The following is a 16717-nucleotide window of genomic DNA, read 5'->3' as shown; positions in this document are numbered from 1 at the left end:
GTTAAAATTTGGGGGCGATCCGTCCAGCCGTTTCGGCATTAGGGAGTCACCAACAAAAGGATGGTTAGCTTTTTATATATATAGATGTATATGCCAATAAAGGCTATGTATGTATGTATATGCACTTTTGACAAAGGATTCATTTCACTGGAGAGAGAATAAGGAGTACCTGATTCTTGTAGAGATGCCTTTTCTTTCTTGGCTGTGCTGCTGTTTGAATGAGATTTCTTACGAATCATTGACATGAGGGACCTTTCACAAAGTTAAAAGACACAATCAGTAAAAAAAATTTCTTGAGGGCAACAACTGCATTTTCAGACCCTGCTTTAGACCTTTAGGGTCCATATTTCCCATTAATGTGAGAAGAACACAAGGCCACAAACAAGACTGGGACCTGTTCATATGACATTTATTGTAAAAGGAGCCAGAGTTCCTGATGAACAGCTCATTCTCTTATTGACAATAGAGTCAATAAGCAGAGACAGAAAAGTCACACCTCCTCTAAAAACACACACACAACCACCCAACATATTATTTATTTCTCTATTGCTGTTGACAAGGCACAGTTCAAAACACTCAAGATCTGAATATTAAAAGGGTAACACAGCACTGTGACATGTGTGACAAATAAAGCCTTCTCACACAATAAAAAAATTGAAGGGTTAGAAATGTTAACATGACGCATTACTCTCCAGAGAACAATACTTCGCAGCAGGGTGCCTCTATAGCGTCCCCTTGTTTCCACAGTATGCATTTGGTGGAAAGAGGCTACTGGTAAACAAACAAAACAAGAATGGCATATAAGAAATTCTCACAGTATCTGTTCTTTCTACAAATCTCCAAACCATAATATTAATTTTAAAGAGGTACTGCCAAGTCAATATTTGACCAAATATGAGGGGTTTGTTGTCATTTCTTTCTTCGATAAAAAGCTTTTAAAATGCCTCAAAGAACAAAAGCTATTATTATGTATTTGTACCAAGATGCCATGAGCACCTTTTAGAATGCAAAATAACAGGCAAATGAATAAATAAATTCAGTGATCTTGAAGCAACCACTATGACTGCTTATAATGCTAGAGGGTAAGCATATTTTAGAACTGCAAGAACTCTTCCGATGTGTAAAAGCTAACCTGTGTGACTTGTCACATGCTGATTAAATAGAAATTGACCAATTTTTATTCTCTTTTATTCTCTTTAAAGGCTCTTTCTACACATTCAGACAGTTTGGTTAACCATATGCTAGCCTTTGTGCAAAATTCAAACACCTGATCCGGTGACAATAGCACAATAGCACATTCCATGTATAATGAATATGGAGGAATAGCCACAATGCAGTCTCACTTGTTATTTATGCACATAGCTTCCAACAAATTAACACCTTTCCCACAAACAAGCAAAAATAGCATAAAAATGGCAAGGCAGTGATAGTCTTCCTGCTTTTAAAAAAAGTTTTCCCAGCCTTGCCAATAAGTTCATATATATTACTTGTTCACAACATACACTGGGACATCTTCATTTATACTTGTAAATCAGCTATGGCACATAGATAGCCTGAACAAATTTGATGAAACCAAACCCAAATTCTCTTCCAGATGGCAACAGCATTTTTGTCAGGAAGCAATCATTCCTTCTAACAACTTCCTTTTTGCAGCTTTCAACATTCTATGCTTCCTGAAGCATATTGTCAGGATTTTTAAAAACCTTGCTTTCTTTTTATGTAACAATGTACAATTCTGCTTGGGACTACCCAGTAAGCAGAAACCTCTGTCTCATTTGTGGGTAGTGTGTGGGTTTTCTACTTTCATCTTTATTATGAGTCAATAGGCTGACCACTAGCATGGGCTGGCTCTGTGATTGCGGTAGCTGGGGGGGGGGGGTGAGAACTAGGTGCAAGCATAAAAAGAGAAGCCCTTGTGCCCCTAGTTTCTTCTTCCATTTGCACCAGACACATCTGCTGCATTCAACAACCTTCGTGGCTATTTCCTGTTGACTTGGAGAACTTTGGCAAGTCTCCTGTGGTGTCAGGAGGACAAGTGTCTCTGGATAGTTGAGAATTCAGCTTGCATGATCAGACTTGTTTGGCTTTGGGAATTCCTGGGTCTTATCAGCTTTGGTGGGCAGTTTTGGAAAGAAGGAAAGAGCAGGCAGGCTTCAGGCTTTCTCACACACACACACTGCTCCCCTTGTGGTTTCTCTGAGGCATTGGGAGCAGCAAGCCTCTGGGGGGTCTAATCAGATGGCCATTCAGCTTGGGGGACTAGTCTTGCCAGTGATGGTTGACTCCCAGCTTATATGAGCGTGCTTCCTGCGGCTTGCTTCCTCCTGCTGGGCACTTGAGAGGCTTAGTGTGTTTAGTGGTGGTGGATCACAGCAGCTTCGAAAGGGCCATGTTGGATCAGAGTCTATGCCTCAGTAGTCAAGTCAAGTCAAGTATTTATTGTTTGAGCCATTGGCTATAACAATACAGAAATACATGATATGCCTCAGTATGCCCCACCACTTCCACAGATGTTATGGGGTTTTCCCCTAAGCAGATCAAAGCCATTTGTTGCTAGTGTTCCCCCGCCTACAAGGCTTATGTTTGGCCAACCTTGTATGCTAATATAGTCTTTCTTCTAGTTTTCCAAGGTTTGCATAGGAGGAGCCTTAGCAGGGGGCATAGCATCATCTTTTTGGCTGAAGGTTATGCTGCATCTTCTGGTTAGGGTGGCAACTTGGACCTTGGAGGCTGAATGGACATCTCTTGGGCTGGACATTGAAGAATGCAATGGGATGCACTCTTCCTCAGAATCATGGCTGAGGTTTTCTGGTCAGGCCTGCCCCAGGCTGTGGTCATCCAGCTTGGCGAGAATGACCTCCCTGCTCCGAAAGGTGTGCTACTTTCAATTGGATGATTGAGGACCTCCAGACACTGGTTCACAAACTACCGGCTGCAATGTTATTCTAGTTTAGTTTGCTATAATGGAAAGTTTGGATGGGAGCCCTTCAGCTGGACAGAGTCAATCTGGCCAGAAAGAAAGACAGTCTTGTGGTTTGTAATATCTGCCAGCGGCAGGGTGATAGCTCACCCTGTCATTTCCTTCTGAAAGTTGGGCCTGTATTGTCCCAATGGGGTATATCTTTTGGAATGGGGTCTGATGTATAACTCAATGGGATCCAGCATTTGCTGGCCAATTGGTTGCTGGCTTAGGAGCTTTGGTGGGAGCAGGGTGTACTGGGCATAGGTGAGCCTTTTGGGGGAGGCACTGCCTGCGTGCCTGCTTCTCCATCAACTGGGCCTCCATAAGGGGCCTGGGGGTCATAGCAGGCCACTAGCTGCATAACAAGGCATGGGAAGGTGGCTGGCCTACACTGCCTACTGGCAAGGGGAGTGTCAGGAAGAGGCCAGAGCCCACATGACCTCCCTGCCACTTGCCATCCCACTGGGTTTTCTCAAGCAGGTTTGTGAGGGTTGACGGCTTTCTGCTGGCAGACTTGCACAGTCTGGATCCATCCCAACACCGAGACTTTGCTCCTATGTTTTATATTACATTGATTCTGTTCTTTCATTAAACAAGCTATGACTACCTTATTTTACCTACAGAATGTCCCTGTGTCTGATTTGATAGTCTTTCCCCTTCTCTTGCCATAAATGTGATACCTTGGGACAAAGAATCGAATTTCAAGTTTTTTAAAAGCATTTCTTCACTATATTCAAGCAGAAAGGCTCTGGAATTTGCCAGTTTCTCATTGCCTGATACCAGTCTAGCTGAAACCAGAGTTTCACTGCAACAGTTATCCTGATTGCATAGTTGCAGAATACACAAAACTCTTTCAGATCACATATTAAACTGTAACTGTCACTTACAACTGTAATTTTAGCAACAAAGCTAAAATTACAATTTTATTATTACACATAATAAAAACAAACACTTTGGAGTATAGACTACTGAGTCTAACATTATTATTCTGGACTGATTTTGTGAAAAGAAATTTCGTCAATGTATGGCAGCAGTTTGGGTGGTAACTAGAGCAATATGATTTGATCATCTTGACACAAGCTTACTAAATTAACTGGCCTTAAGTAGTTTAAATCTGAGCAGCACATATTTTGCTTAAGCAAAGAACCGGAAATTTCAGTATATACTTACTTTATTGGATTTGGAGGAGGAGGAAGTGGAGGTGGCAATGGAGGAGGTGGAGGTGGGATTACATTTTCTGACTGGTGTATCCTTTTTTGAAGTTCATCAACTGTGCAAAGAAACTAAAATACTGTTAATCCCTCATTAAAATACTGTTGCATCCATGAAAACAGAGTTAAGCCATTCCTTTAACAGAAAATTTATGTCTACTAATATGCTAAGATAGCGCAACTCCAGCTGATGTTCCCTTTTCTATTATTTCTCCAACCTCATAGTTTGTCACCAAAACCAGGTAAGTGAAAAGTTTTTATCTTATAGAAAATAACTGTTAATTAAAAAGGGATCTATCCAAAGTACCATGAGGGGTGCTCCACATACAGAACTTCCCTGCCCCCTTGGTCCACAGTACCCCTGAAATCAAGGTCCTCTAAGAATAAAACTGGATAAAATGTCTATATTTGTGGTAGGAAGGGAAAATCCATAACAAAATCTGTCATTTTTGCAACTGATATATCTGGCAATAGACATCTAAAGTAGCTTTTGGAAATAATAATTATCTGTTTGCATCCAGAGCCCTCCGGGGGTGGGTGGTATAAAGTCGAATAAATAAATTTAGTAAGTGACTAATAACCTTAGAGATACTTTTAAAATTTTTCTTTTCTGAAGAGCAAGAATGACAGAGTTACAAAAAAATGAGACCTACAAAAATTTGATCTAGAATATGCTTTCATGAATTAGAGTCTATTTCTTCAGATCCATTATTTTCATCTGAAAAGGTGAGCTTTAGGTTGGAAAATGTTTGTTAGTCTTTAAAATGCTTCTAGGCTCCTCTTTATTTTATTTTTTAAGACTCTGCTTCAGTAGACATATTACTGCTTCCAAATCCTGGAAGAACTCTCAGTGGAATCTTATCACTTTTTCATAAAGTAAACAACCATTATTTGTTAGTATTCAAGTAACAGCTGAATACCAGACATTAAAAGATGTTATCAAGGTGAAATTTAGTCAATACGTATACTCAGATCCCACAGTGGTCCCTTAGCAAATCCCCTTGGTAATTTCTATAGGTTTTCCAGTTACTTTACAAGCCTGTGATTAAATTAACACACAACACTGTAAAACAGTTGTAGGACCTTGCACAAAGGCATTAGTATGTTTTTCTTTTGACATTTTCCATCCACATAATCCAGCTGCTTTAGGATAGTTAAACAGTACTTCCCCTGCTGGTAACTGTATTTTGAATTTATTAAGAAATGGCAATCTTAGATAAAGAGTGGTAAATTACAGTTTTTAGCAGTTAATAGGTATGATGCTGTAAGCTGGTCAGGCACCATTCTGGCAAATAAGTCTTTGGTAACAACTAAATTACAGTAGTTACTCCATACTGTATGTACTCTAAGTGATTTTATCAGTGTTCCTGATGTCTTGCTTTAGCCTATAAACTGGACAGATAATAGCCAGCAAGTCAGACAGTTTCTACAGTCAGATAGTAAGGGGTAAATGCTTAGCCTGATGTGTAGAGAATTAACCACACAGCTCCCATGGATTTTAGCCATTAACACCCATGGGAGCTGCAGCATTAATTCCTTCTGCATAGCTGTCAACACAGCATTTACTTTTTAAATGTCAATCACATAAGGGCCAATAACACAAGCCAGAAAAAAAACTTCACATCGTGGGAGTTGTTGCCTCCCGACTCACTGTGAAGGGGCTAAATCGTTTCTTTGAATATACTAATAATGCAATATCTAAAATGTCTGTGTGGATTCTTTTAATCCCTTCCTGACTTTTACATTTGGAATCATTCCAACCTAGGAAAGTACAAAAGACTTTTCCCTTTAAGTAGTTATTATGGCATGATAAATCTCCACTATTTGTCAAGACATTTGCCAAAACATCATGAAGTTTGATTTCCAAAATCTTCAAAACTGTGAAAGATCATAGTATTTACCGAGGTCTAGAAATAAACTTTTTGTACACGTGAACAAGAAATTTGGAATTATCAAAAAAAATCTCATTTTACAAAACAAAAGGATGTATTGAAGCTGTAGCCTGGAGATTCCAACTGAATCACAGAATTCCATATTATAAAATAAGGTGGAAGCCTATTAAAAGTAAAGTAATGAGTGAATGGTCCTGGATGGATTTCAAGGATGTGTGATTTAAGCCTGCATCCATTATACTGAAATGAAACAGCCAATAAGAACATTACCTGAATGTTTTAGGTTTTTAACTTTTTCTTCAGAACTCTGATATTTTCCCTCCAGTTCCTTTTTATCTTCTTCTAAAAGTTCCAGCTGCTGTTTGAGAGATTTAATTTCCTTGCGTAAGCCTTCATTTTCTAGTTGCTCCTCTAATTCTTTAACCTGACATTGACAATATACAATTAGAATGAGATACATAATTTTCTGTCCAAACAACCCATGCAACAAAACAACCACACCAGGTTAAACCAAGGGCTTCTCAAACCCAGTATTTGGGCTTCTGATAATAGCAAGGTCTGAATCTTTAAGAATGTTGGGATAAGCGAATTTTGCATGTCTGGGCAATGGGGGGGGCACTATGTGTCTCTAAGATGTTCTACTGTTTGTTCTACATATCTAGGCTCCGCCCACCAACTCCTCCTTCTTCACCCTGCAGCCATTTTCTTTCTTCTTCTCCTTTGTACCAAGTACAATGGTAATGGCTACCTGCTCCTGCTGGGGTTTTCCCACAGAAGTATATCACATTCGCACATACATGATGGCGTGTTAGAATGCCCACTTGTTACAAGGAAGTTATCTCTTTAAGGTTTCTATCTATCTACTTTTCACCTGGAACAATGACTGTGATCCAAAGTTACTTGAAATAAATGTAAGTTTTTCTTTTTGCATATATTTGTTTGGAAGAGCTTCTTTACTGCACTCACACACAGGACTGGGCTGATCCATAACCAACCAAAATCTCAACAAAGAAAGTGAATGTTACAGTAATAGAGTACTCTGTAGTTATTCAATCCTTGCACCTTGGAGTTCAAGGTTAATGGACATGCTAAGAGCAAAGCAGCATTGGCTTAGCTATTTTATTTGATAGTTGATGATATTTCCACTCGTAGAAGCATCAGACACTTCACACAATCTTGGTTTTTCTCAACAACTTTAGTCTCCAAAAAGTATAACACTGTATGTTCATTTTGTAAATCTGAATGCTTGCTTTAGTACCTATGTTCTATTTTACTCTGGCTGTGCAATCTGGGCTTTGTTTTTTATATAATGAAAAAAGCATGGATGGGGCACTGGCAATTAGAAAGCAAAAAAGAATTGGGAATCATGGGAGACTGTGTGGAAGAGAACCTCATTCTGATTCAGCCTGTAGAAACTGCCTATTCATTCTGGACAAAATGTCATCTTCTTTAAACGAAAGGTCACATTCTTGGGATTCTGCTCAAGTTACCACATTCTGTGCTGAAGCATTTTTTAAAAAAACTGTGAACGGAGTGAATTCATGGAAAGGATTTTGACCACTATCTTCTACTAAGGGGAAGTTGGCAAAAATCCCTTCTGTGAATTCATTTTGTTTGTGGTTTGCTAGGATCCAATTCAAGTGCTGTATGCTTCAACTTTTGGATTATCTTGGCCACATCTACAACTGACAACAGTATCATGTTAATTTCCAGATACATCTTCTAGTTCTAGTTGCACCTGTTTTTACAATACAGCCTAGCTTTGTGCATTAATGGTCAATTTTAGTATAAGAAAAACATTGCCTGTTAGGAGTAATGGAGCTCTCATCATTTAGTTGGTACTGAAGATTATGATGTTTTCAGTTTTACAAAACATTTCCAAAATTGAAATGTCTAAAGAGGATTTTTAAAAGAATGTGTGTTCTTTTAAAAATGAAATGCTAATGTAAGTTATTAAATGCCTGCATCTGTTACAAGTTATTATTCACATATACTTTTTCCCTAATCCCTGCTGCTTGCAATGGGTGAATTATAGAACACTTGAGCTGAAGTGCTGAGAAACAGCAAAATAAAGACTTCTTTGCCCTTTAATATATACAATTTGGTCAAATCTAGAAAACCATCCTTTCTCAAAAGCAGGCAATTACTTCCAGTATACACATACACACATTATTTATTTAGACTATTTCTATGCCACTTCTTCAGAGTCCTGCTTGAGATCATTTATGATTAAAAATCACAATATATAAAAATCCTTTAGATATAATCAGAAAAAAATTATCTGTAGAACAGGGGAACAGTTAAAATGCTGATAAGATAAACATATAAGTATGTTTTAGAAGTGCTTTCATTTTGTGAAATAGGAAAATTAACATTGATTAATTTTAACAATTATTATCCATTTTTATAAAAAAAATACCAAATTAATTCCTTCCAGCAAATTATATTGCTGAAATCTTCACTTCTGATTAACATCAGCATGAATCTACTAGATTTATCACTATCAATGTATCTAATAATCAGTGCGGCCAAATCTGTGAATATTCATATTTAGCAAATTAAAGCAGGTTTCCAGAAAAATATTAAAACTTTAAAAAGGGTTCTCCTCCACCAAACCACCCCCCTTAAACAAAGAGTAGTTGTCTGTGTGCATACAACTGTCTCCTGGGAGCTTCCGCCTTTGAACAAAAGGGGTGAAGAAAAGTTGGAGTGGTCCTGTATGTGAGGTGAGGTTTAGCTTGACTGGAAATTCTGGATCAGATGCTTAACAGCCCAGTGGAACGTATTGGGTGAGGATAAGGGAGGAAAGGACAAACAATATTGTAGATGGAATCTGCTATAGACCACCTAACCAGGGTGAGGAGGCAGGTGCTGACCTTCTTAAACAGCTTGACAGTGTATCCAAACAACCTGTAAGCTACCTGTGAGCAGTCACTGTGATGCAGAAGCAAACAAGGCTAATGTGTAGTGTCTTGGGATGTATCAACAGAGGAACAGCATCACAAGATGTTAAGAACATAAGAACATAAGAACTAGCCTGCTGGATCAGACCAGAGTCCATCTAGTCCAGCACTCTGCTACTCGCAGTGGCCCACCAGGTGCATTTGGGAGCTCACATGCAGGAGGTGAAAGCAATGGCCTTCTGCAGCTGCTGTTCCCGAGTAGCCTCTCTATATACTATGTTGTAGCCTCTCTATATACCACATTGGTCATGTCGCATATGGAGTACTGTGACCAATGTAATCGAAAATGGATTTAAATTAAAGGTGTAGAGGTACCAGATGGATATTAGGATTTCTTTTTATACTAACAGTAGTTCAGCAATAGAACTGGCTGTCTAGTGAACTCCACCTCACTGGCAGTCTTCAAGCAACAGCTGGACAAAAATTGTTAGGGATGCATTAGACTCATCCTGAATTGAGCAGGGGATGGGCCTGGATAACCTGTATAGTTCCTTCCAACTCTATGATCCCATGCCTGCCACTGAGGTGGCTTGCTTAGAGGCATACAGGTGTCTAGGCAAGGAGGAGCTGAACCCTCTGACATTCCCATGCTAAAACCTCTGAAAAGTCAGAAGTACTAGAAGCTAGTAGGTGAGTTAGAAGGATGGAGAGCCTCTGCTACTGAAGCTATAGTGGTGGATATAGGCAGATCAGTGAGAAGGAGGCACAGCCTCCGCTGCCCCCTGCCAAAACCAGTGCTGAAGTGGTAAGTGTTGGAGGTGAGTGGAACAGAAAGGAGGAAGAGGACAAGTCCTCACTACCCCCACCATGTCCCCCCTCTACCACTGATCCAAGGGAGGGCAGAAGGGAGAGGATATTTTATTTTCCCAATAGGTGTAGAACTTCATCTCTCATTACTTCAGTCTCCACTCCTGAAAATAGTGGCTGTGGCTTAAGTACATATTTTTCTTCCCACATAGTAGGATTCCACAGTTTTGGAAGCATCAGAATTCAAGTGTCATGGTTTAGAATCCCTTTTGTGGAGAGGAAAATGTGACTACATATAGACACCATCCCAAAACTAGTCTTCCAAAATCACAAACTCTTCACTGATCACATGTGAAGGGAACAGGGAGAAGAGGAAAGATACAAGCATAATAACGGGCCACATTTGGTGTCCATTACAGATGAACAGTTTGTCAGGATATCTGAATGTCACTTACTATCAGAGTCAAAAACAAATACAAGGCCCCTGAGAAATATATCTTTTACCTTTTGCCTGTGTTGCAACCTCTCTTCCTCCAATATTATATTCAATTTTGCATTTTCATCCAGGGCTTTCAGAAGCTGTTCATCGGGGGCCAAGTTTTGCAGCAGAAGCTGACTTTGCCTTTTAAGCTTATTTTGTTCAATAAACATCTACAAAAAATCAAATAATTTAAAAGAGCAGTGTTAATTTGATCCGGATAGATGGAATAGATGATTGTCTAGTCTTTTTCCGGACCAGCAAGATGACCAGTTGCATAAGACAATAGAAAACTGCATAAGTGTTCTTAAATCTTGCTACCTTCTCTGCCTGCCAAAGATGTCCAGTGTGACCAACATAACCTCAGTTTAATGCCATGTGGATCAATGGACCATTCTGTTTGAGCCAAAGGACAAAACTGATTTTTGTCAGTTGACTTTTTACAGTAGTACAGGATGTTTATGATTTTTTTTCCTTATACGAATCTGGATTTTGTGAAGACTGCTGCATAAGAACAGTTTACTCAATAGCCTGGGAAGACAGCAATTGCCCTAAATACACATGTACATCACAGACTGCATCATAATGCATTGACAGATGGGTATTTGATACATATATACATATACATATCTCCTCTCCAGGTTGACCAAATTTTTATTGATGCAAGTGTACACTCATGCAATTTACCACATACAAAAATAAAATGTTCAATATTCGCAATTCTTCATGGATAAACTGCAGAGATAATATAAGGCAAATGAATGAAAAACTCTGTGGATGTGCCAATTCAAAAATTAATCAAAATTTTCCTAAAGGCCCTAAAATATTAACCCAACAGACCCCTAAATGTGATCACGTTTCTACCTTTTAAAAATATTTCTCACTTATTCACTTTGCAGATAGATAAACTCTAAATTAATGAAACAAATCAGAATTTTCTTATAACTACTATTATATACGGATGATACTACTATCCTTTTACTTACCAAAACTGACCTACTAAGATATCTACATGCCTTTCAAAATTACTATAAGGAAAACCATCTTACTATTAATTATTCCAAAATCAAAAATTCTTACAGTCTCCAAAAGATGGAATCCTCAAAAATGGCTATTAAAAAAATAATTATTTGGTCCAAGTAAAAGTTTTTAACCATCTTGGTATTACATTTCAATATAATATACATTGGACCAAACATAAAACCAGAATAGCTAGATCTGCAAGATGTTCCACTACTCCAATTGTAAAATTCTTTTATGCAAAAGGTAACCAAATGGTCCCAAGGTCAGGCTGGAGCCTGGCAACCAGCAGAGAGGAGCATTGGGGGAGGAGAGTTCCACAGAATTGGCTAAATAACTTTTGTTTTCCCGAGAAGAGACTCTCACAGCTAAAATACTTTATCTCAACCTTCTGACCTTGGATTCATCTTACATTCCTGCTCATTGCGCCTTCTGTAGTATGGATAGTATTATGGGCTAGGGAAGGGAGAGGAGCAATGGAGTTTGATGTTCAGGGGTTGTTTGAAGGTTCTTGTAGAACCAGCCTTTTCCCTCTTACCCATGTATCTACCAATAAAGGTTTCTTAACCATCAAGTTACAGAGTCTGATTTGGACCATAGGTTCAGGGTTTGACACCCTGCTGCTATAAAGATTTTCAAAGCAAAAATTCTATCCTCATTATTATATAGATACAAATTATGTGGATACAAGAATTTGACAACAATATCGAGAGGGTTCAGACCACCTTTCAAAGAACAATTCTGGGTGTATCAAAGTGTGTCCCTAATACAATTATTTTTGAAGAGATGGGAAAACATTTTGTGGAAACCCAGACCTGATTAATCTATCTTAGGCACTGGTTAAACATTCATTTCAGGACAAACCCCAATTCTCTTCTATTTGATTTTTAAAATGATCCACTTAGTACTTCTTGGTTTTCAAATGTGGAGCAAAAGATATCATCTATTGGTCATTCTATTGATTTTTTTTGAGGATCTCATTTTCAAACTACTAAAACAAAGAATGTTAGATCTGGAACTCCAAAGAACCTTTCCCTTACAACCCCCCATATGTTCAACCCCATTGAAACTGACCACTCAATGTGGAATGATAGCACCATATGTTCATAACTTAGACAACCCTTTGCACCATAGAGCATTTATGCTTGCCAGATTTAATGCCCTTCCTTCTAAAGATTTAGTAGGTAGATATCACGGAATTCTTGCAGCAGTGCAGTATTGCTCATGTTCCAATGAGTCACATAACACAACCCAGCATATTTTTACTGAAATGCCATTTTCACACCAATGCTCATAGATTACATCTCTCTCCCCTTCTTAAATCAAGGAACTTAACATCTAATGAAAACACTATACGATTCCTTCTAAGTGGTCTTTCATCTGTAATAACTAGTTGCTTCTTTTTTTAGCTGAAGTTGTTAAGACTAGATCAAATTTTAAGTATTTGGATGTTTTTTGAGATTTAACTATTCATACAATTACATTTTATATTGAACAGTTTTAGAACTAATGTATAGATTTATATTTGATAACTGTAACTGTAATTGTGTTATGTCTAATAAAGGATATGTGTGTGTGTGTAAAACCAGAATTTCATTTGATGTAAGTACAGTGCTGCAACATCAGACCAGTAGTTGATCTGTTCTACCATCCTGCTTTATAGAGAGGATAATTAGTTGCCCTGGAGGGCCAACAACAGAACATAGAGGCCAAAGCCTTCCACTGCTGTTGCCTCCTAGCACTGAGATTCAGAGGCTTTCTGGAGCTGAATGTGGAAGTTCCCTTAGTCACCTTGCCTAATAGCCAGTGAACTATTGCCAGTGAACAAAGCTATCTAATTTACTCAAAAATCTAATCAGATGCTTTCACAAGATTACATGTACATGAGTTTGCTTGGAAACAGGTAATGTGGCTGGATAAATTATCCAGTTACATTAGAAAACAGGTGATGTAGCTGGATAATTAGAAATTTAAGAATGGTGTCCTGTAATACAGTTTCAAATTCAAATTAATTTGTATTTTAGAATCAAAAGATGATTCTAGCAATGCACCATCAAAACTTTCTTCTGTTCCACATAAAACTGCCTCTGAATTTATTTAATTTATTTATATTTACATTGATATGCTGCTCTCCCAAAGAATCAGAACGGCTCACCGCCTGGAGCCCCTCGAGTTTAGGGCGGTACAAAAATCTAAGTAATAAATAATAAATAAATAAAATTCAAACAAAATTAATCTTTCAAACTTCTTCAAGATGGTGATTAGAATAAAAAAAACCAATCTCACCTCACTATCTCGAGAGGGACCAGGCAGCTGGCAATCTAGGAGGCCAGCTGATAGATCATTCTATAATCTTGGCCAGCCTTAACCAAAGGCCCGGCAGAACAGCTCTGCCTTACAGGCCCTGTGGAACTGTCCAAAGGCCCGGCAGATCAGCTCTGCAGGGCCCTGGTGGATGAAGACCTGCGACTCACCCAGGCTGTGGGGCTGGCCACTGCAAAGCCGGCTAATGCAGGGGGATCTGCTGCTGGCACGGCACACATGCTCTCCCAGATGGCTGCAACCCACCTGCTGTTGCCAAACTGATGCCACTTGCTCCATTATTTTCATCACTGCAATCCCACCAACTTTCCTCGTCCTTCTCAGCACCTGCAACATCTGCAGACAGGGTATAGGGGAGACCATCCAAGGATCCGAGTCCTAGGGCACCAGGCAGTATGTGGGTATTAACCCACATAAATTCTAAAGATGAGAACCTCTCTGTCCTCCTTCTCTGAATATCTTCAGTGAAGTCAGGGAGTCATTGACTTCAACAAGATTGTACATAAAGGGAACAGGTACAGTAATTATTTAGAAATTACTAAGAAATTGATTCACAGTACAACAAAAGGAGCAATGTGTTTTAGGATGATTATATTAGAAATTGAATGCCCCATTCTTTCTTGTCTCAATCTCATACTGTGTATTTACCTGGTACAATTACAGGAACAGCAGGATGACTGATAGATGTTTACTATCCCTTATGTAGCTTAATAGTACACCATTAATATAAAAATTAAATCAGATATCAGAGAATTTATTTATACAAACTCACGCAACAGTTCAAACTGTAATTCTGTATTTATTAAGACTTCATCAGTGCTATTAATTCTCATGTCATTCACTGTGTATTTGAGGATGGGAACTGACAAACGTCAGAGGCAGACATAGTGCAATCCTAACCAGAGTTACATCTTTCTAAGGCAATGGGTTTAGAAGTATAAAGCTCTATTTAGGATTGCACTGTTAAGGCCAAATTCTGTTCCTGCAACCAAAACGTCAGTGTTTCTAACACAGAAAGTGTTGAGCGCATCTTACAGAAGCAGAGCACACATCAAAAGTCAAGTGCACATCTTTCTGTTGTGTCTGCATCCTTCCTTGAATTAGGTTCATACCGAAACCAGACCAAGCATAAATATAGATTTTTTTGAAAAAATCACAGCATAGCTAGAATAACTACTGAACATAATTGTATTGTGAGGGCAGCTGAAGAATCAAGTGAAGCAAAAGTAGAGCATTCAAGGACATGAATACTAAGGAGTGCTATGTGAAGAGGTATACTCCCTCCACACACACACACGCCTTGCCTTGCCTTACGCGCTAGCATAGCACTTACATAGCATACGCTACGCATATGCCTTGCCTTAGCATACGCACACAAGTAATGTGCTTCCTGACTGCAAGCTTGTGTGCCTTCATCTATTAAAACTGTTTCACCAGTGATACATAAAAAGGCCATATTACTTTTAACATTTTTAAAATAGTCTACTGGGTTTTAAAAAGCAAATTATTGAAGAAGAAGATATGGTTTGATTTTTGGAGACTTGGCTAAAGTCAGCAAAATATTGGTTTTTCTAACCAGCTGATTAAAGCAGAAAGGCAGGCTATCTAACAATATATAACTGCTTTTCCTTAGATTCATTCATAATTTAAAGGGATTTCAGCCCACCTAACCTATTCAATGATTATTTGATTTAGGAATATCTTATTCTGAAAAGATATGTTGATGGTGCCTTTTTATTAAGCTTGATCTTCAGAGTATTCCTTCAGAAATATTAGATAACCTTACAGAAAAAGTCTACTACCTTATCCTTTTCTCTGTAATAAACTGTCTTCAGTTATGCCTTGCAGGTGACAGGTTTAAGATTTTAAGGACTAAGATGCTTCTCCCCCGACCTCACCCATTTCCCCAGGATGACAGCTGGAGCTACGGAGTGTTATATTAATTATAGTTATACAGTCACTTTTTGAAATGCAAGTTCAACTACTCATGAGAGTTTTTTTCATAAGTGCAGGTTTTTCCAATCCATTTAGAGACACATCACATGTTAATGGAACAGTTATTACAAAATAACCCAAAGGTCATTAATGCATCTAAATGAGAGGTATTTTGGAGCTCATCATTAATAAAGCCCATTGATATCTCTGAATCAATAGCATGCAATCTCATGAGAGGAGCAAAATTCCTATACAAGGAGGTCATGGCTGTCTGGAATTATGAGCATTTTTATCTACTATTACAAAAAGTGATTAACAGCATTTGACCTTTTTTGCATGTGAATGTTCAATACAGGATTTTAAACAGAGTGCCTGCCAAGTATTTGCATGAATACCTATAGTGAGAAGGGCATCCTAAGTAACTAAGTTCAATATAGACAGTGCACTTTAAAAGTAAGTGCATTATACACATATTAGATTGTGGGTACAGGCACTGTTGTTATACATCTGAAGTAAAAAAAACTCAGCAAACTGGTGGGCAGGACAATGAAGCCCCCCCCCCACATCTGCCGCCAAGATTTCACAAGGTCTACATTCCTCCAAACCCACTGTTGTACCTTTATAGTGTAGAAACTTGCCTTTTAAATAAAAAATAACGCTGACATTCTCAGGATTCTCTATTTTGAGTAAATTTATCCACCATTGGAGACTGAAATGGAAAATGAAAAGGTGACTAAGTTTGTATATTTTGTAAATGTTAACTGTTTACTGTTCTGATTTAAAATATTTACATTGCTTATTGTAGCATGTATTATTGATAGATTGTGAATATTATGTATTGACTGTATGTTATGACTATGTGTAAGCTGTCCTGAGCCCAGCCTTTGGCTGGCGTAGAGTGGGATATAAATCCAAGAAAAGTATTGCCTTCAACTTTTTATTTTCTAAAAATAAATCATTATTACAGGATTTACCATCACATTACTGGGTACTGACCTACAGCAATAATTCACAACTGGATTTTCTTGTATGAACAAGTAAGTTCAGCTGAAACAGTGTAATGGTGGCACAAAGTGAAATTATGTGCAGATTAAGCCCTGGATAGTGAATAGAAAAAACTGATCTACCACCTAATCCAGCATCATCACACATGCTAATCTCTTCTTGCTTCCCTCCTCTTTGGTGGC

General features: G+C 38.4%; 1 protein-coding gene across 2 annotated transcripts in view; it reads right to left on the bottom strand.

The window, feature by feature from the left end:
• The window catches only part of SHTN1 (shootin 1), a 96966-nt gene that overhangs the window by 33026 nt on the left and 47223 nt on the right, over window positions 1–16717 (bottom strand). For both annotated transcript variants that reach the window (XR_007245360.1, XM_048507114.1), the window contains exons 9-12: window positions 10280–10426; window positions 6336–6489; window positions 4133–4232; window positions 170–252 (exon numbers count right to left, since the gene is read on the bottom strand). Coding sequence is in view for 1 of the 2 variants with exons in the window: in XM_048507114.1 (XP_048363071.1) it covers window positions 170–252; window positions 4133–4232; window positions 6336–6489; window positions 10280–10426 (484 nt within the window). In the remaining variant the exon portion in view is untranslated. The remainder of the gene's footprint in view (window positions 1–169; window positions 253–4132; window positions 4233–6335; window positions 6490–10279; window positions 10427–16717) is intronic.

Source organism: Sphaerodactylus townsendi, linkage group LG08 (assembly GCF_021028975.2).
Source record: "Sphaerodactylus townsendi isolate TG3544 linkage group LG08, MPM_Stown_v2.3, whole genome shotgun sequence".
Taxonomy (NCBI): Eukaryota; Metazoa; Chordata; class Lepidosauria; order Squamata; family Sphaerodactylidae; genus Sphaerodactylus; species Sphaerodactylus townsendi.
The sequence above is the reverse complement of the archived record's forward strand: the minus strand, read 5'-3'. Positions and strand labels throughout refer to the sequence as shown.